This window comes from Stigmatopora nigra, chromosome 8 (genome assembly GCF_051989575.1).
Source record: "Stigmatopora nigra isolate UIUO_SnigA chromosome 8, RoL_Snig_1.1, whole genome shotgun sequence".
Lineage (NCBI taxonomy): Eukaryota > Metazoa > Chordata > Actinopteri > Syngnathiformes > Syngnathidae > Stigmatopora > Stigmatopora nigra.
Window position 1 is genome coordinate 12196903 of NC_135515.1, and position 20369 is coordinate 12217271.

The 20369-nt window shown below is 39.5% G+C and overlaps 1 protein-coding gene across 2 annotated transcripts in view; it reads left to right on the plus strand.

Moving 5' to 3' along the window:
* Positions 1–20369, plus strand: part of grm5b (glutamate receptor, metabotropic 5b) — a 67168-nt gene that overhangs the window by 27380 nt on the left and 19419 nt on the right. For both annotated transcript variants that reach the window (XM_077722292.1, XM_077722294.1), the window contains exons 7-8: positions 16619–16854; positions 18590–18711. In XM_077722292.1, coding sequence (XP_077578418.1) covers positions 16619–16854; positions 18590–18711 — 358 coding nt within the window. The remainder of the gene's footprint in view (positions 1–16618; positions 16855–18589; positions 18712–20369) is intronic.

Below are 20369 nucleotides of genomic sequence, written 5' to 3' on the forward strand. Positions count from 1 at the left end.
GTACCCGGAGAAAACCCAGTTACTCCGGTTTCCTCCTTGTAAAGTTAAAACAATTATATCTGTCTTATTTGCCTATTAACTCGATATGATACATCTGATTACATTTCTGTCCAGGTGTTTACACAACTTTATAGCCCATTAAATGCATCACATCAAAACTAGCCTGAAATTGAAATATAATCTGTTTGTTTTTGCTACTTTTACCCCTTTGGCTGTACATGGGTGCATTTTTCCACTCTAATTGACCAGTCTATGAAATTTGCATACATGTGCTTCCAACAAAGCCTACACTGATTAATTGGGTGGCAAACCTTCATGAGAAATTTTGATGAGAAGAAGATTGTTCTCAGTGAAAGGGAACATAGTCTCCCTTGTTCATTACTGAGCAGCTGCAATCCCTTTAAAGGTGACTGCATGGGAATCTCGACACATAACTGGCAACAGCAAATTTAACGACCACTACACAGTCACAAATGCTTGTGTACCAGAAAAAATAAGACTGAAACAACCTCTAAAATATGATAAGCCGACCCAGTGGATCAAATTAAGAATAAGATTGCAACCATGGAGGCATTTTCTGGTGTTAACCTTTTGATTAAACCAAAAAAGTACCTTAAGTGTCATAAATGATGAGTTAGCATTTGCGATTATCACCAGCACTTTATTGAGAAAAGCTACAAAGGATGATTAGTTGTCTGTGTATCTTCCAAGAGCAACATTGAGCCTTGTGGCCACTGTGCTGAAGAATTGTTGGAGGGGAAACATCGTGACTAATTAGTGGCTTGGAAGTTCTCAATTTTTTTGAAGCAGTTATTTGTCATTTAAGAGAAAACCATCGCAGGTGAAAAAAAAAAACTCACTGTTTTCTGGCCGTCATCAGTTTAGGATTATTTTGTTCTTCAATGGTGGAAATGGTGAATAATTTCTTCCTCTGTTGCTATTTGGATTTTTTTGACAGAGTAGTCTTTGAATGAAAAGTCTGATATCAGATTCACCCTAGTGAGCATAAGATGTCTGAATCCTTTCTGCCTGCTGTTTCCATGGAAATATTCTCTTCCATTTTTGAATGCATTTCGCACTAGAGCGAGACGTGGCACATAATTATGCGAATGTTTGCAAGCGTGGGTGTAGGGCTGCAGCATTTGGTTCAAAAATAATCAGCACTATGACTGATTAATATATTAATCACAATCAAATCGGTGGCCAGCGATTCTAATATTGGGGGATACCCCAAACCAGGGGTAAGCAATAAATCCACCGTCATTTTTTGAAACCACAAAGAGGCTATGGCAAAGAGTTGTTACTTTTAATGCTTCCTATCGATGGTAGATGGGTTATGGCCGTTTTGCCTTGCCATATTCTTCATTTCATTTGCACCAGTAATCTTAAATAATGAACAAAGATGTTATAAAACACACACACACACACACACACACACACACAAACTATTGTTACAACTCCATCACAATGAGTGCTGGTCAAAAGTTGTTGTTGTGAAACAGCCAATGGGAGTCCAGCAGAGTGTACGGATATTGTCAAGCAGAAGGATTGGGAGATTAGGAGCAGTTAGAACAGTAATTTGTATATTAAAGGGTTTTGTAACCTGGATAATTTTGTTTGGAGAAGCATTCGTAAGTAGAGGTAGCACTCTTTTTAGAAGAAAATCATCATTTTGAATTCACAGCATCTTTAATATCTACTTAAATCTTTTTAGGAATAAATGAAGTGCATGCCTTACATATGGCCCCTTCAATCCCATAACAACATTATTTCCCAATGCCCATGTAGACATCTGAGTTGGCTCATGTAGGTCTAATTATTGAAATTGAATATTTTTTTTATGTGGGGCCCGGTGAAAGAGTGGTTATTGCCTCTTCAAATTTCAGTGCCATCGATGGTCTAAACCAGACATGGGCAAACTACGGCCCGCGGGCCACATACGGCTTTTTAATCCGGCCCGCCGACGTTGTCCAATGAATGAATGAATTAACTAATTTTTTGGTTTATTTTTTTACCCCAAGATGGCGCCGTCACGCGGAAGCCAGTGGCAGTAGCTCTGTCCACTCTTATTTGTTTTTCGAGTTTTACAGCCCTTCTATCTTTTTTTAAATTACTTTTTAATATTTCTTAATACATTCCTTTTTACTTTACTTTGTACTTTATACTTTAATGATGAGTGATGAGTATGTTAATACTTTAGTCCTTTTTTCTGTTTATGTTTCATATGTACTCTTAACGGATGCAGTTTTTTATATGTATCGTATCTTGTGCTGACCCGGCCCGTCTGTCAAATTTTTAAAGTCAATGTGGTCCCCGGGGCAAAAAGTTTACCCACCCCTGGTCTAAACCATTTTGGCCAGGAGGGTTAAGGTATTCTTGGGGGAGCATGCAGCGATCAGTCGACGTGAGCGTCACAGATGGTGAAAAGAGCATAATTGATCATGTCAAAGTTCCTGTGCAAGCAAGCTTTCCCACACATTCACACATAATTACACTGTCACACAAAGGTATTGTTGCGCACTAAAATTGTACTTACTCATTGTGGCCTGGGGCTCTGTTAGTTTCCCAAGTTTTATTTGGATGTAACGTTGATTATAAAACGTTCAGTTGCATACAATTTAAACAGAGAAATGAAAGTTATAAACTCATTTTAATTGCTTTGAAGCTGTGTTCCTAATTAAACACAGGGGTACATGTAGCAACATATGATGGATAGACAAAATATTTTGGGTTGGAGTAGACGGGCTCTGCCTACAATGCTGTATCATGTTCTGAGATCACAATGTGCTTTCTGAATTAAGAATGTCCCTGGAAACTATAAAGAGATACAATGAACACAATATTCTGTACATCTGCACTTGACGTAATTGATCAAATTGATTGTCGCAATCAGATGATATCAAATTGCACAATCATTTAATTACTGGACTACAGGCCGGGCGGCCCGGCGGCGCGAGCACTTAGCGCGTCGGCCTCACAGCTCTGGGGTCCTTGGTTCAAAACCAGGTCATGTCCATCTGTGTGGAATTTGCAGGTCTGCGTAGGTTTCCTCTCACATTTCAAAATCATGCATGGTAGGCTAAGTGGACACTCTAAATTGCCCCTAGGTAGGTGTGTGAGTGTACATGGTTGTCCGTCTCCTTGCGCCTTGCGATCTGCTGGCCACTGACCGATTCAGGGTGTCCCCCACCTCTGGCCTGGAGAAAGCTAGGATTGGCTCTGGCAACCCTGTGACCCTAATGAGGATGACAAGGGACTAGAGACCATTTTTGAGTGACATATAATCCAAAAACATCATGGGGGATGTCTAACACAAATGCCAGATTTTGTGGAGTTAAACTGTAGTTTACTTCATCATAGCTGGAGCTGAGACATATTGAATCAAGATGGCATATTAAGTACAGTGGCCACCCAATGATGCAGTGGTTCTTCTGCCTGACTTTGGTGTGGGCAGTCTGGGCTCGATTCCCACTGCCCAGTGACTGACGGTGAACAGTCTAGGGTGTAGTCTACTTTTTGCTCATAGACAATTGGGTTAGGCTCCAGCAACCCCTGCAACCCTTTCGAGGATGGGCTGTATGGAAGATGATTGAATGAATATTAAGCACATTTATGCTAACTTGTTTAAGTCAGTCGGTGCAAACCAGTGGCTTGGAGTGTTAATGTGTCACGAATTAAAAATGTGTATGGTTTTTCTGACAATTTTACGGTATTTTAAAATTTATCGAGTGTTACCACATTTTTTTGGTAAATTGAGGAAACACTTCATGCATACAACTTCTAAAAAGTGTGGTGACGTTACACTTATCATCGGATATTGTCAGCAGCTTTCTCATCATGTCACAACGTCAGTCAAGCTTGACAACTTAGCGTTTAAACTGCCAGTTTGGGTGCAATTGCACATTCAAAGTAACAAAATCAGATGTCGAAGATTTTTTATTTCCATAGAGATTGTGTTTTGTGGTTGTTCCTATCTTGTCCATGTGTCCTTCTCTTTTTATCCCTGGAATTCTGCATTGTAGACATTTTACATCCCCCCAAGCTATGTCTACAAGTACAGTTCACAATTCACACAACACGAGTTTAACTTCTGGGAATATTTGGATGACAATGACCCCAAACACACATCAAAAGTGGTAATAGAGTGACTAAATCAGGCTAAAATTAAGGTTTTCAAATGGCTTTCCCAAAGTCCTGACTTAAACCTGAATAAGTGGACAATACTTAAGAAACAAGTCCATGTCAGAAAGCCATCAAATTTAACTGAACTGCAAATCAAGAGTGGTCAAGGATTCAACCAGAAGCTTGCCAGAAGCTTGTGGATGGCTACCAAAAGCACCTAATTGAAATGAAAATGGCCATGGGAAATGTTACCAAATATTAGCGCTGCTGTATGTATATTTTTGACCCAGCAGATATGATCACTTTTTTCTGTTCACCCATAATAAAGTCATAAAAGAACCAAATTTCATGAATGTTTTTGGTGACAAAGAAGTATATGTTCCAATCACTCTATCAGAGAAAAAGAGCCATGACATTATGTTCTTCACAAGTGTACGTAAACTTTTGACCACCATTTATAATGTTATCCACACGTCTGTCATTATACCTCTTTTTGCTTTTGTCATCATAATGTTTCATAGACCAATCAAAATACCATTATAAAGACTTGAAAACATGCACAAGTCCACATTTTCTGAAGCTTCTTACCCGCTATACTGAATGAATCACTTGCCATCTTCCTTTCATCTCATATCTTGTAATTTATTTTCCTTTGTGCGCTCACCTCATTCACCAGACATTTGAAAGACTACCTAGCAAAGTGTCCTGCTTGGTCATGCTTTTCCTGCATAGGAAATTAATTGACCCCTAATTAAGCCCGGACACTGAACTCAGAAAGGGTAATTAAATGAAATATGAATGGTGATGCCCCTGAGAAATACACACTATGTGAGATGGCAAATGTGTATAGGAGGCAGTTACTGCTTGTTAAAATTATGGTTCATCTATCAGGAGGGAACCTTCTCTGTCGTTTGCAATGGAAAGGCTGGCCCTTTGTCTGTGCTTGCACTTTATTTTGGTTTGAATAATTCATTCATTCATTAATTTCCTACACCTCTTATCTTCACAAGAGTTGCAGGGGGTGCTGGAGCCTATCCCAGCTGACTTTGGGCACCAGCCGGCGGACAGCCTGACTTGGTGGCATGCCAATCGCAGGGCACATGGAGACGGAAAACCATTCACACCCACACGCATACCTAGGGGCAATTTAGACTGCTCAACCAGGTTACCTAACAGCCAATTGGCCTAGAAAACCAGAGTACTTGGAGAAAATACATGCAAGCCAAAGGGAACATACAATCCCCAAGACTGACATGCTAACCACTGATGCCGCCGGTATAAATAATGTTCCGTGAACACCCGTGAATTGAATTTAATGTACATGTATGCAACCTTGAAATCACATTTGAGTAGGAACAAGTGTAAATGAAAGATTCCATAACCGCCAACTTATAGTTTTTTCTCGTATTTTATGTTTTTTGAACATTTCAAACAGTGTACCACCGTATACAACTTTTGTACGTGATATTTTTGTACAGTTTTTTTTGTAAATCCGATCTCGTTTTACCCATTTTGGCACTAATCCGGATCGTCTCGGTCAATGGTAGCAGACGAAAAATATAATCGCCGACTGATTAGCGTGTCAGTCTCATGTTTCTGGGCTTCAAGTGTTCGATCCCATGTTGGTCCTCTTTGTGTGAAGTTTGCATGTTTTTTTCCCTGTTAAAAAACACCCAAAACAGGATATTGGATTGGAAAAATGTTTTATTTCTTCTAATTCGCCATCTATTAACAAAGTAACACATAGCTAGTGGTTTAATGTTACTAAAATGTGTTTAATAGTACTAAAATTATACAGATTTCGAAGGGGGGAAGAGAGAGAGACGTACAGAGACAGGGAGGCAGAGAGTGGGGTGCGCTTTTTGCATGGCAACACGCTCATTTCTTAACATAAACAAATTTAAATGAACTTAGATTACGATGCAGACACTCAAAAATAAGTTTAATCGAACCTTACACTAAACTTAATTCTAATTTTGTATTAAAGTTTGCGATTGGCTGTTTGCTTTTGTCTTCCCTTCAAAATATTCCGAAAATGATGCACACGAATGTCCTCACAATAGGATAACGCACGCACACTTGCCAACGAGTAGTAATATATACTCCTCATATTATCGATCGCTCTCCCATTCGCGCTGAGTGCTGGGGGAAAAAAACACCGAAAAAAATGCAACGCTCCGCCCAGTGCTCGTAGATATCTGTTATACACGAAAGAGATGCGGCAAAAAAAGACAGTGCGCTAAAATCATAAACAGCTTCTCATGTCTTGGCCACCTGGCTTTCTCTCATCTCGAGATTTGTCTCGAATCTAGAGATAATTATTGGCTAGAAATTTTACTCATATCTCGAAATGCTCGTATGTCGGGTGCTCGTATGTCGAGGTACCACTGTATATCCAATTCATTAGATCATATGTGAATGGGGCCCAAGATGTATCTGTGCTAGGAGTGTCTCTCGTTTTATAAGTCACTTGGGTCGTTTTAATGGTGAACTTCAATTCAATGTTTTTGGGATTTTTATGAACGATTTTCAAATTTGTATTCAATGATAAAATCAATAAGAACTCATCTACTTACTCCTTGACTGGTGACGCATTTACCTTCTGCTGGTCCTTGTGACGTCATAATTTCTCAGAAAACTGTTGGCAACGTTACCAAAAAGATTTTTGGTGCAAAATTTCAACAGTTATAGATTTGTGTGAGTGTTGACCGTTTATTTTTTAATACTCTTGAGAGGATTCTTTCATTTTTTCTGTCTAAAAATCTGTAAAAAGTGGGATTTTAAATGAAAAAGTGTCACATTTGTAGATACAACAATAAAGTTAAGTCTCTCTCACACTCTAACTCTTATTCTCCCCTGTTGAACACAGCGATACAGTATGTGTGCTTCATCACAGCCCCCGCAACGCTTGTTACTATAGCAACCATAGAGACTGAAAGTAAGAAAATTGAGCATGTGAGTGTGAGTGTTAGAAAAGATGGCCAGATAAGGGCGTTCACTGCTATGCAAATTAAAGCTTTACATCAAATCTATGACTTTCTTTAGCTCCACCTCAATTATTGCCTAATTTTGAACCCGCATTAAAAAAATGGACAGGATACCATGTTTTTAGGTGTAAAAAATAACTACGATTTACATTTTTTAGCACCCTGTTGACATATAATAGCCTGTTTGCTCAGCTTGTTTTAAGCAACTGCGGTATAAAAGTAAAACACCAGTCCTGGCAAAACATTTTGCTGAGCAGCGTCCAGATTTGATTCATATTAGCAATTAAAATCTGACACATTCCAACGCATTTCAAACACTTTGAGTGTGAATTATGTAATAAGCTATTGGTGGTATTTGACAAGGTATTTGGCTATTTGTAGGCATGTAATGAGTCCGCCAGTGACACAATGTTTAGTCTTTGGAAATTTAATGAACAAATTAACAGTTCAAATATTTTGATCACAATGAAAATTATTTTTAATTTTTTTTAAATCAAAGGCCAACTCTTACTTAGAATGAAAATATGAGCTATAATATAATCAAATCAAAAGCATTAGGTGTTTAATTGTTTATTTCACTGCTTAAATTACACTGCTAGAAAAATATTCAATTAACCTTATGGTCCAAAATTCAAAATCCAGACAGGTGAGAGTGGAAAATAGACACAACATTGTGTGGGTAAAAAGATGGAAGTCTTGTTCCAAAGCATTACTGCTTACAAAGTCATGCTGTCAAGCATATGTTTTGTGAGTGGGCATGTACGCAGTTTTAACCTGTATAATTATTGCCAGTGTGCAATGTGCAATCTCTGACTGCCTCATTGCCATCATTAGTTTGCTCCGGATTGTTCATTAAGGGTTTGTGCTTGTGTGCATCTAAATTTAGGGCTCTGGCATTTGTGACCATTCAAAACAGCAGGAGGGGGTTTGGGAATCCTAGATTTTTTTCGATGTACTGCGATGCGAGGCAGGCATATAAAATTCACAATTGAAATAGTAAATAATCTTAGAATATAATTAGAATCACTTCTTCATTCTTATAGATAAATGTAATGAGTCCACAAGTGGAGGATCCGACAGATAGTCTAAAGTAGTTGAGAGTACATGAAAAAATACAGAACTGCATATGGAAATTACTGGATTGTCATAAAGAGGCATCTGAATGAACAACTGCCACTTTTACGCATTTTGGAGACTAAAATGATTGAAATATTGACACAAGTAAATCACATGCTTGGTGTTTTCCTGATTGCCGCAATGAATTCAAACGAAAGGCTACAATCCCCTTTACAAAAAAGCCAAAAGCAGTCCAATTCAAAACGAATGTGGCAATTTGATTCCTAAATGCTATTGTTAGACTGTGGTAATCCAATTTTTTATTCTTTTGTCACAACACACTAAAATCTAAAAGGAAATTACTCATTGGTGTCAATAAAATCAATTGAATGAACGCGGGCTGTGATGCCAAATTCTGATTTTGGTTAAGTCTTATATTTTCTCGCATACAAGCCACCTCTGCTTATAAGCTGTACCCTGAAAATTGCCTTAAAATCTTGGAATTTTAGAACTTCTTTTGTATAATATGCCCCCTGATTCACAGTTTTAACCTCCATATTCACGGTTTTAAGAGGGAATACAAATGTGTTGCTTTGAAAGGAAAATGTTAATAAAAATCATCGCGCGTGGTATTTCTGAGATACTGTATGAATCAAAAGGTGTCCCTGGCCTCGGGCCTGAAGGCAGCTGGGATAGGCTCCAGCATCCGCCCACAACCCTTGTGAGGACAAGTGGTTCAGAAAATGAATGAATTATTAATCTTAAATTTGATGCAGGTAGTGTATTCCTTAAAAAAAAGTGTTTGCTCGTTTTTTTATAACAAATTTGAAAGCAATTGGAGAAACTTAGGACTCTCGTCACTTGTCCCCCCTATTCTTGTTTGATTCAAAACTTCCGGTGCTGAAGAGGCAGTGTCTCCATGGTTATATTTTACACTCGCGGTCTTGTATTGCTTTAATGGCAGCTCCAAAACCTTGTATGTACCCTTCAGGATTAATGATGCCATTACACATGTGCAATTTGCAATTCCCAATTTTCTAAACTGCTTCTCTTATTCTTGTGGGGGATGGAGCCCATCACAGCTGTTATCGAGGGGAAACTACTTGCATGCTCTGACTGGTGGGTATAATCCACCAGGTGCATGGGGCGCAATAAAATTAAAATGCTTCAGTAAGGGCAAAAGACAATACGCAGAATCCATGTTAATGGCCGTTCATAGAAGAATTTTGCATGGAAATTTCTCCATGTTCACTATACACTGTTTTTAATTACCAATATGTATATACAAATGGAATCTTTAGTGACCCTGAATTTTAAATCACCTGTTAACTCCTTATTTGTCAACGTTCCATGCATGTGCATTCCCGTATAAGAACTGCAGCAAAAGCCACTTGTTCTTGTTTATTACACTGACAAGAGGAGTCACAAAACAGCGTGTTGGGCCTTTCTATTACTATCTTTGCCTTTTTAGAGGAGTAAGGGATAAGTGAGCATCCTTGGTGCCTCTTGCTTGCTCCTTTGGGGTACTCTGTGTACAGGCGCCCATTGTGTTTCTTTAACTGCATCTGTGTTAGGCCTTGTCACGATAAACAGAGTAAGCACTTTTTACTTGATGTATTTCAGTGTGTGCCGACCCAGTGAGTGAGTGGTTAGTGTTTCGGCCTCACGGTTCTGAGGTTGAGGGTTTGATCCCAGGATGGTCTTCACTATGTGGAGTTTGGATGTTCACCCCAACCCCTTGTGTGTTTTTTCTTCCATGGGCACTCTGGTTTCCTCTCACATCCCAAAAACATGCATGGTAGGCTAGTTGAATACTTTGAATTGCCCGTAGGTATGAGTGTGAGCGTAAATAGTTTTCTGTCTGTTTGTGCCCTGCGATTGGCTGGCCACCAATTCAGGGTGTCTCCTGCCTGGTGCCCGTAGTTAGCCATAGGCTACAACACCCCGCCCCGTGAACCTTTTCAGTATAAGCGGTTAAAAAAAATTAATACATGAATATATCAATGTTTTCTTTTTCAATAATAACACTGGGTTTAAATATTATTTCCCTTCAATTGCTATATTTCTAGGTTTTAAATCATGTGTTCTCGCACCAAATATCAGCTGATTGACAAATGTGTTTTAAGTACTTCCCAGTGACAAATCCTCCAACATCAAACCCAAATGCCACATCATTGCCTGAGTAATGATTCACATAGCTCTTTTGCACAGCCCACATGGGCTCCATTGATAATTTTTAATATGATTTTTTTTCTTTGTCTTGTGATCGACTGAGTATGAACGTTTGTCTACATATGTGTCCCCTGTGACTCTCTGGTGATCACTACACATTTTATCTTTGGGCCTATATCTGCCAAGGAATCAATGCCCCATGACCCTCAACTATTATATTCAGTATTATAAATGTGAGGATGATTTCAAATACAAAATGTTTATACTCCAAGTCACTAAGAGATACTATATTGAAGAAAAACAATCCACCACCGATTGTCCAGTTTGGTGACCACATTCTCCTTGAAGTATCCCCACTGTTTTTTTTTTTTTTTGTTATTTCAGAGAAAGGTATTTATGCAGCCAAAAAAGTGCTGCACCAGCACATTCTCTTTCACACCTGTAATAAATTCAACAACAGTTGTTTCTCAGATGGCCAGTCAAATAGAAAATTCTAGCCACAACAGGTGATGCTGTCAGATAATTAGGTGGGTGTAATGAAGTGTGACATTAGTAATGAGTGAACTGGACCAGGTGCCAGTGGAACCAAGTACAATGGGCTGGTTTTGCTCTGGATCACTGACTTTTATTTGTGAGAAATGGTCCAATTTATTATTCACAGTTAAAATGATGAAATAATACATGTGGGTACTTGCCAACTATTAATTTCTATGGGTTTTGGACACATTTGGTTATTTGAATGATATTTCTTATACAATGTTCCCTCGCTTATCGCGGTTAATGGGGACCGGGACCCCCCGCAATAGCTGAATTTCCACGAAGTAAGCGTGCCCCTTCACAAATGCTTAAAGAAACGTATAACACGTGCACAAAAGCTCCACCAAGCAAAAACATCATAGTAGTCCGGATGGAGGATCTTCTGCAGTTTTTTTGCACGTAAGAAACATCGTTATTGGGAGTTGTGAACATTGTTTTTTTGGGCGGTGAAGATGCGCCTGTAAACAGCCATGACATCATCAATGCGATTCCTGAACTCTCACCATGTTATTGACCATTTTTTTGGCCTTTTTTTGATCCAATTACTATTTCTTATTGAATATTTTGTTTCCACCTCTTGTAAAATGATATAATTTATAATTTTAACTTAATATCTTTAAATTTGTTATTATTTTTTTTCCTGAAAAAAATCCGCGAAGCTCTGAGTCCGCAATGGCTGAAGCGCGAAGTAGCGAGGGAACACTGTATTGAGTAAATGAGGTTTGATTCACGATTAGATTGCAAGTCATTTTCAAACACAGTCAAAATATGTTCAAGCTACCTTCATTCACTAAATTCATAACTCAACATAGTGATACAAAGCTACTTATGTTTGTTGTGAAACATCCACATGAATTGCAGATATTTTTCCCCAACTGTTTGTAAAACAATGCACTAATCCAGGCATAAGGAAAACAATGGCCTAAATCTTGAGTTTGAACATTTTGGAAGGTTACTTTAGTATGTATCATTTCCTCAATAAAACTGCACTGAAACAGTATCACATTAGGTCCAATTTTAACTTATCAAGCTCAGTATGAGTCCGTCCAAATGGAGAAGTGTAAGTGTATGAAACTGAATCACTTTTATGCTTCACCTACTGAGGCCACGCTTCCAAGCCTTCACAGGGCGGTCCAGACGTTTTTGATTTTGATGGGTTTGACCTACATATGTGAGCAATGATTCAGCATCATAAACATCTACAAAAGCTATCACAAATCCAAATGACTGAAACTGACCTTGGATCTTGGTACAACTGTCTTTACACTTGACTTGATTCATTGGTGAAAAAGAGAGATGGACAACAGTGTTTCCGATGAAACTGAATGAATGTATATTTATTTATATTAGTTCGCAAAAGCGCCACCTCGTGGTGTAGAGGTTCACCCACCCGACTTCGGTGTGGGTAGGCGCAGGCTCAATTCCCGCTGGTGGCGGTATGATTGGGGTTGCGGATGGTCGTTTGTCTCTGGCTGACTGGTGACCCGTCTAGAGTGTAGTCTGCCTTTCGCCCAAAAACAGCTGGGTTAGGCTCTAGCAACCCCCATAACCCTTTCAAAGATGGGCGGTATGGAAGATGAATAGTTCACAAAAGCACACCATCCATTGTAATAGATAAATAGATAAAAATGCCCAACTGTGCAGTCAAGCCTCAACTAAGCTGTTTTATACAAATAATCTGTCCTCATTTGTCCAAAATTCTCAAACCCCTAATTTTTATTCTCCCAGAAACTGGATGTTTTCTGAGTTAGAATTCCCATATGTTGTGGTTTACCAAATGGGTTATTGTAGTTGGACCCAAATTTAAGGAGTGCATCAGCCGGACACAGTGCAGTGCAGGTGCACTAATGTAAACTTACAAATAACAAATAACAAAGATCAGTTTACAAAAATGAAGCCTAAAATACAAAAAACTGGGAAACGTAACAAAGCGATAATAAAACAAAAGAAGGAGGCATAACTTACAAAGAAAAGATGAAAGAGCTGAGGAGCACAAGACGTGAACAAAGAAATAAGGTTCAAATACACCAACAGGAGTTGACAAGACAATTAGAAACACCTGGGTCAAATGAAGGCAGCGAGCAGGAAAGACACAGCAGGTGAGACTAATCTTTAATCACATGGACATGTCGAAGGGAAAACGCCCAAAATACAAAAAGCCCAACAAAACATGACACTATGATTAGCGCGTTGGTCTCACAGTTCTGAAATCGAGTGTGTAAAGTTTGTGTGTGTTTTCTCTGGGTATTTCGGTTTCCTTCTACATCCCGAAAAACATGTAGTGTAGGCTGGTTGAACACTCTAACTTGGCCTGATGTATCAGTGTGAGGGTGATTGGTTGTTTGTTTCCTTGTGCCCTGTGATTGGCTGGCCACTGATTCAGGGTATCCCTTGCCTGGTGGCCATAGTGTGCTGTGACAGGCTCTAGGAACCCCCGGTGACCCTTGTGAGGATAAACGGTATAGAAAATACATGAATAAATTATTCACATAGACCTTTTCAATGTGCCTAATTCCTCCCCATACTCCAAACTTATATAAATTAAGCTTAGTATCTAATCAATTACAACTTAACTTATGACTTGTATTCTTTATGGACCATTTGTGTAGCTGTAAGCAGCAGATGTTCTTAGAAAAAATGTTCATGTTACCATGGCAGCCATCTGTGATTTATTGGCTGCTCTGTTTTGAAAAACATTTAAAATATGACGGCACACAATATTTGTCTTATTTTCAGTGTACAACAATCAATATATGAATTAGAACATTTGTATTTGTAAAACTTTCAAATAATGCACTTGTAGTATTCCTATATTGTACAGTATGATATTAGTGAAATAATTATTCTCGTCAATATTCACCAAATACAAAAACTTTTTTAACGCTGCAATTATTGTTTAATATGAAGTTGAGTTTCCTTTTGATTTATGATATAATGACATTTCCCATTCATAAGTCAGACATTTCAGGCTTGAGAAGAATTATGCTCAAGAAGCAATACAATGCAAATCAACAGTTTGACAATAAGTTATCATTTATTTCACTTTTTATCTTCTAGGAGAGAAGGAAAATGCACAATGCATGGGATTTGTATGATATCTAGTTTTACGCTGTCGACCAAAGTTGATATCCAGTAATGTACTTTTCTGCAGATCACAATTTAATTAATGAGAGCCCATGTTTATTTTACCGCGAACAATCAGGGGATTATAGGCGAATATACTTTTGTTCAGATACTTAAAACCAGTGTGCCTCTATGAGCCATGAAGTACAGACTGTTGGTTGAGCGTGGGCTTGGAACCATGGCAACAGCCTTGGGCTTCTAGACTGAGGGAGGTGAATAGAGGAGAACCTGATAGTCATTAACATCAGTCATTTTGATAAAGAATGGAGCTAGTATAATATTTCAACAGCTCATTTTCTGATCAGGAAGGACTTCTACGATTAAAGACAAAAGCGGTCAAAGAATGACAACTATTTCCACAATTACATCATATCCGTCATCAGCATTGTTACATGGATACTGTTATCCAGAATGTTTTTTTTACATTAGACTTACATTGATTTCACCATTTGAGATCAGTGCATTGACACTAAAGTTGACAGAAAGGATACTTGTTTTGATCTCTAGGGTGAGTAGAATCTGGTGAAAGGAAAAGTACACATCAGGATAAAAAAGTGACATTGACATATTGTGTCATCAAACCTACAATATTTCCAAAGCGTTAACAATGTTTGTCCACTGTCCTGGCTACCAACGAATACGTTCAATGCAATAACTTTGAGCCACAGGAAATTGGAACACGGGTTGTAGATGGCTTACATCGTACTTGTTCAAATCGATCAAATCTGGTACTGTGCATTGAGATATTCAATATTTGTTACACTTACTGGGAGAATGAGATTTCTGGGTTTATTTTTCGACATTGAAATAACTTTGGCATGCCATTATGCCCTCTCATGCATTTTTACATCTAAAAACAATTCAAGCTGGCAATGCGGCAGTGATGTGATGTTGCTTTTCCACTGATGAGCTAAACCCCCTTATTCTCATTAGGGTCGTGAGGGTGTTGGAGCCTATCTCAGCTGACTCCGGACAAAGAACCATGCGCACTCACACCCATATCTAGGGGCAATTTAGTGTCCAATCAGCCTACCATGCATGTGTTGTAATATGGGAGGAAATTGGAGTACCCGGAGGAAACCCACGCAGGCCCAGGGAGAACATGCAAACTCCACACAGATGGCCATGACTTGGATTTGAACCCAGAACCCTAGAGCTGTGAGGTCGACGCCCTAACCACACACCCCACCGGGCCACTCTATTGAGAAACAATCAACACAAAAAATAAAAAGCTCACAGTTTTAAGATTGAGGATTCAATCCTAGATTCATACCTTCCAGTGTGGAGTTTACATGTTCCTCCTGGGCTTGCGTGGGGTTTTTCCAGTTTCCTCCCACATCCATAAGACTATAACGTGTGTGTGCCGTGACCGGACATTTCGTCGACGGAGACTTCATCACCAGACGCTTCGTCCCCCGAATGGATCGTCGAACGGACATTTCGTCGCCGAACACTTCGTCGAACAGACTTATTGTCGCCGGACATTTTGGCGACCAACCGTCGACGGACTCGCGAAAGATTGTTTTTAAAACAAAAGGCAATATTATTTCATTAAAAATTTCATTAAAGAGAAGACATAGGACATTCACATATTCTTTATTGAAGACAATTAAACAGCAAAAACTCGTTTGACAACACAAACACGTTAACATTTGGGCGTGTGCAAGTAATAATGTGCTCGTCTCTAAACACTATGCACGAAACGGTTCCTAAGTTGAGCGGTCCACGTTTGGAAAAACCCCAGAAAGAATCAACGTGACAGAACAACTCAGATGTCAGGTTGATTACGTTGATTAATAGTGGTTAAGGTTAGTGGTTAAGGTTAGACGAACTGTCTGGCAACGAAGTGTCCGGCGACAAACTGTCCGGCGACAAAGTGTCCGTTGACGAAGTTTCCGTCGACAAAATGTACCGAGTGTGTGCGTGAATGGTTGTCTGGCACCCCACACGACTCTTGTGAGGATAAGCAGCATGGAAAATGAATGAATTAATTTAGTGTTTTTCAGCCAATATAGGTTCTCATCTTCCTTCATTTGGGGCGCTGAGCAGATGTCAAAATATGTGATTGACTGAATACCCTAAGTTTGTGTTTTCCGTTTTATAGAAAGAAATATTAAAGGTCTGTATCGAGTGTACTATGATTTACATGTACCACAATGCTTCCATTTTACAGCTGACCCGCAGAGTGATATAAACAAGCAGCTATATCTGTGGGTTTTTTTTCCAAGCAAATATTTACTCCAGCAAAGCCCCAGCTGGAAGACAACTGTCAAACGTCTCAAATTTGAGCAAAATGTGCCATGCGAGAGGCTGTACCTTTGTTGGTATTGTAATGTGCCAAACCCTAAATTGCGGTGACAGGTTGTTGGATTTATTTGCTGGCATTATAAGAGATTAATTATATTCACACTATGGAAGTTATTTCAAATCCTTCAAAGCATGGTCTGACAGTTGTAATAGAGTCCCTAAGTCGGCTATTGTCAGCATCGAAGTGTCATTACCACGGAGGTCCATGGTGTATAAGTACAATGTAGAATCATGTTCACTTACAAATATTCATTTGAAAATACATCATATGCCAAAATATTGGGAGTAATTCGTCACTGTTTTTGTCTTCTTAGTGACGGATGGGCGGACAGGTACGATGTGACAGATGGTTACGTGAAGGAAGCTGCTGGTGGCATAACAATAAAGCTTCAGTCTGCTGATGTCAAATGGTTTGATGACTACTACCTTAAACTGCGCCCTGACAACAACCTCAGAAACCCTTGGTTTACAGAATTTTGGCAACATCGCTTCCACTGTCGACTGAAGGGCCACCCACAAGAGAGCCCTAAGTATAATCGCACCTGTGGTAGTGAGTATGACAGCTTGGGTCATTATTAGTACAAGCAATTTTACTATGATATTTCAATGCATTGGATGCTCTCACTCAAAAGCAAATGCGTCCCACATCTTATTTAGTTTTCTATTCGGATGTGCAAGTGGTTTTAATCCAACTAGTCAGTGTAAAAATATATCAGTACTGGACTGGAAGTGGCTTCATACGTAGATGTGCGTTTATTATTGTAGTGTTAAAACGTACCTCTGGTGTTCTGCAAAAAAAAAATTCTCCGGTTTTGTATTTGCCAAAATTATCCCACAGATTAATTTTCATCCCCTTATCATGTTGGTGGGATTTGTGTGTCTCAATTATCCTAGAGCGTATGTTGACTGGGGCCTTGCACCCTGGTAGGGCCCATGGATGAGCAACCAGACAAAGAATGACTCAGAAGACCCCTTATGACGAGTTACATGAATGAAGCACATTATCCCTCACCCGGACACGGGTCTCTGGGGCCCCACTCTGGAGGCAGATTAGGGGTGGGGCACGATGGCGAGTGTATGGTGGCCAGGCTTGCACCCATGGCGCCTGGCCGCGGGCACAGCCCGTAGAAGTTTTGTGGGTTTCCCTTCCCATAGGTTCAACACCTGTGGGAGGAGCCAAAGAGGTCGGGTCTGAGGACAGTTGAGTGGCAGCCAAAGGACTCGTCGGGCTCATCTTTACAGACAGCTCGGGCTGTGGTACCAATCTTTCAAGGGGGGTTGGACATTCTTCAACTCTGGAGTCACCCATGGTGAGAGTTGAATGAAGTGGCTGAGGAGAGGGAAGTCTGGTCTTGCCTGCTGAAGTTGCTGCCCCCGTGACCAGAACTCGGATAGGCAGAAGAAGATGAAGATTAATTTTCATCTGCACTACCATATCAGGAACGGGTGTAATGTCATGTTATTGACTGGGTTTTTCTCACAAGCACTAGTTGCTATTGTGTGATATGCCAGGTGGTTGTTATTGACATACTTTTTTTGCAATCAAATAGAAATTTCTATTCATGCAAAAACAGGGATTATCCTTGTTTTCTCGATTGTTAGAGACAGCCAACATATGCTTTGAATTGCGGCGTACCAGGTCAAAATTTTACAGAGTAGATCCCATCAGCCCCAGACTTACCTTCTTGGATGCCACTTCGTGATAGTGCCTCCTGCTGACATAATAGGAACAAGTATGACTGTGCGCATGAGCTGTCATGGTTGTTTCAGACAAACTTCCAGTGAACTTTTGTACGATAACTTGAATCTCACATTTGTATGCAATTTGATTTCCCAAAACATTCATATGATTTGGACACCAGAGGTATGCTTTATTTAAAGTTGCTGGATTTAAAAGTAGATGGTTTTTGGATAGACGGAAATCTTTTTACCACAGCTGTCCAATGTAGTTCTAGCAACAGCCCCTGTTTTTTGTGCAGCTCCCATTCTTTCCTGTTTCATTGGCTGCATTCATAGGTAAATTACTGTGTGAGCACAACTTGAAAGGGATCACTCCCGTATGCAAATGAAATGGGATGTGAAATCCAAATGAACTGGAGACAAAAAGAAACGATACAAGGCCAGGGAGAAGTGGCTTTTGAGTGGTCTTTGATGTATGAGAAGAAAACCTTGTTATAATTCATAGAAAATACTGAGAGTAATATTAAATGAAGAGTTATTGTCATATATGCATGTTTCTCATTCAATTATTCTTCAAACCCCACACCCCTCCTCCACTTGCACAGAGCGAGAATCTCTTCGGCAGCAATATGCCCAGGACACTAAGATGGGGTTTGTCATCAATGCCATTTATTCCATGGCATATGGCCTGCATAACATGCAACGGGCACTGTGCCCAGGCTATCAGGTAGGTGCTGTTTAATAGATGATAAAGGCATACAACAGATTGACTCACAAGATAGCTTTGGTTGCATGCATGTACAGAATAAAACAGTTTGCAAATTTCATATAAAGTTATGAAAATGATGATTTATTATTTTTCTAAACTTGCAATCATTACAGGCACCTCATCCAAAACATTCATCCATTCATCATTCATTGCGCGTATCCTTGCAAGGATTGCTGGAGCCCAAGACATTCTCTGGTTGCTTAAAAAATATAGAATGATCTTAAATATATTACGTCCATGAATCATTTTTAAATAATTCTGAATTATCTTTCAGCTTCCTTCCATTGATTTTCCATTGGTTGTGCTGCTATTATTTGTTGCCAGCATCAGAAATCTACCCAGAGGCCTTCATAATCGCTTCTGAAGGCTCCGTCACATAGAATAGTGTTGTTCAGACAGTTACTTTAACCAATCAAAATTTAATTTGGTGACACCAACGCCATCTAGAAGGTCTATAGAAACATCAGCGTCACTCCACCTGTAGCGAGCTGCTCAGGCAAATATATTGCTGTGTTAATTTAATAGCGCTTTTGTCAATTCACAATGGCCAAAGTTGAAGAAATGGTTATAGTTGCATATTTACTGTCAAAGCCATTTTCAAGACAGACTTTTCAAAGAGAAGCTAATGCCGTGGGTAAGCGGAGCGGACATGGGTTTTTCTCTCGCAAGCACCAATCAGCCTTATCCGAAAATACGTCTCTCTGGGCGGACAAAACGGCGAGATGCCGCAAAGGAGAGGGGTGGACATTGGATTTCCTTTTGCGAGCAATGGCCGGACACCATCGGCCTTATCTGAAAATAGGTCTATGAGCAGACAAGATGCCGCGGGGGAGCACGGCAGACATTGGATTTCCCAGAACCAGGCGGACGCCTGAGGAGGTTCATCACGGAGCCATAGATAAGGCCGTGCTAGCTAAGCAAGCTAAGCTTCTCAGACATGACGATGTTCTCGTGAGCCACTCAACCCCCAAATTAACGGGAATCTCATCAAAACGATGAAATCGGGGGGTGAGGACAAAGAGGACAATGATGACGATCATTACATGTACATTAAGAATAAGAATGAAGAACGTGGATTTACTTTGAGAACATTTGAAATAGTCAAATGATTGAAGAAAAATGCTAAAATTGGGAACAGGCTTTCTTGTAGTTGTTCAATGTATGGATGAATACAGTTATCCAATCCAATATATCACTTGCCATAAAAGTTGTTTCTTCACTCTTCGGGGTGTTTCAAATTGGTCTATTCAGTCAGTGATTTACAGTGGCTTTCATTGATTTTCTATGTTCTTTCAAGCTTAAAATTGCTTGTTTTTCACCCAAAGGCATTTATTGGCTTTATTGTTCTTGCTCTACTTACCAGTTTAAATTTAGTCTTTGCAGTCATTTTGAAAATGAACTTAAATTACATGTACATTAAGAATCAATTATATTGATTGATTGCAGTTTAGATGTAAAAGAAGTAATTCGTTTAAAACTTGTCAGATTATTTATCCAGCTATTAAAATTAATGAGACATGTTGACACATTTTCCATTAGGATGGATGGTGTTTGGGGTGAATAGGTGGAGACGTAGGCGGAAGACAAATAGTTGTCAGTTGATTAAACATACACCT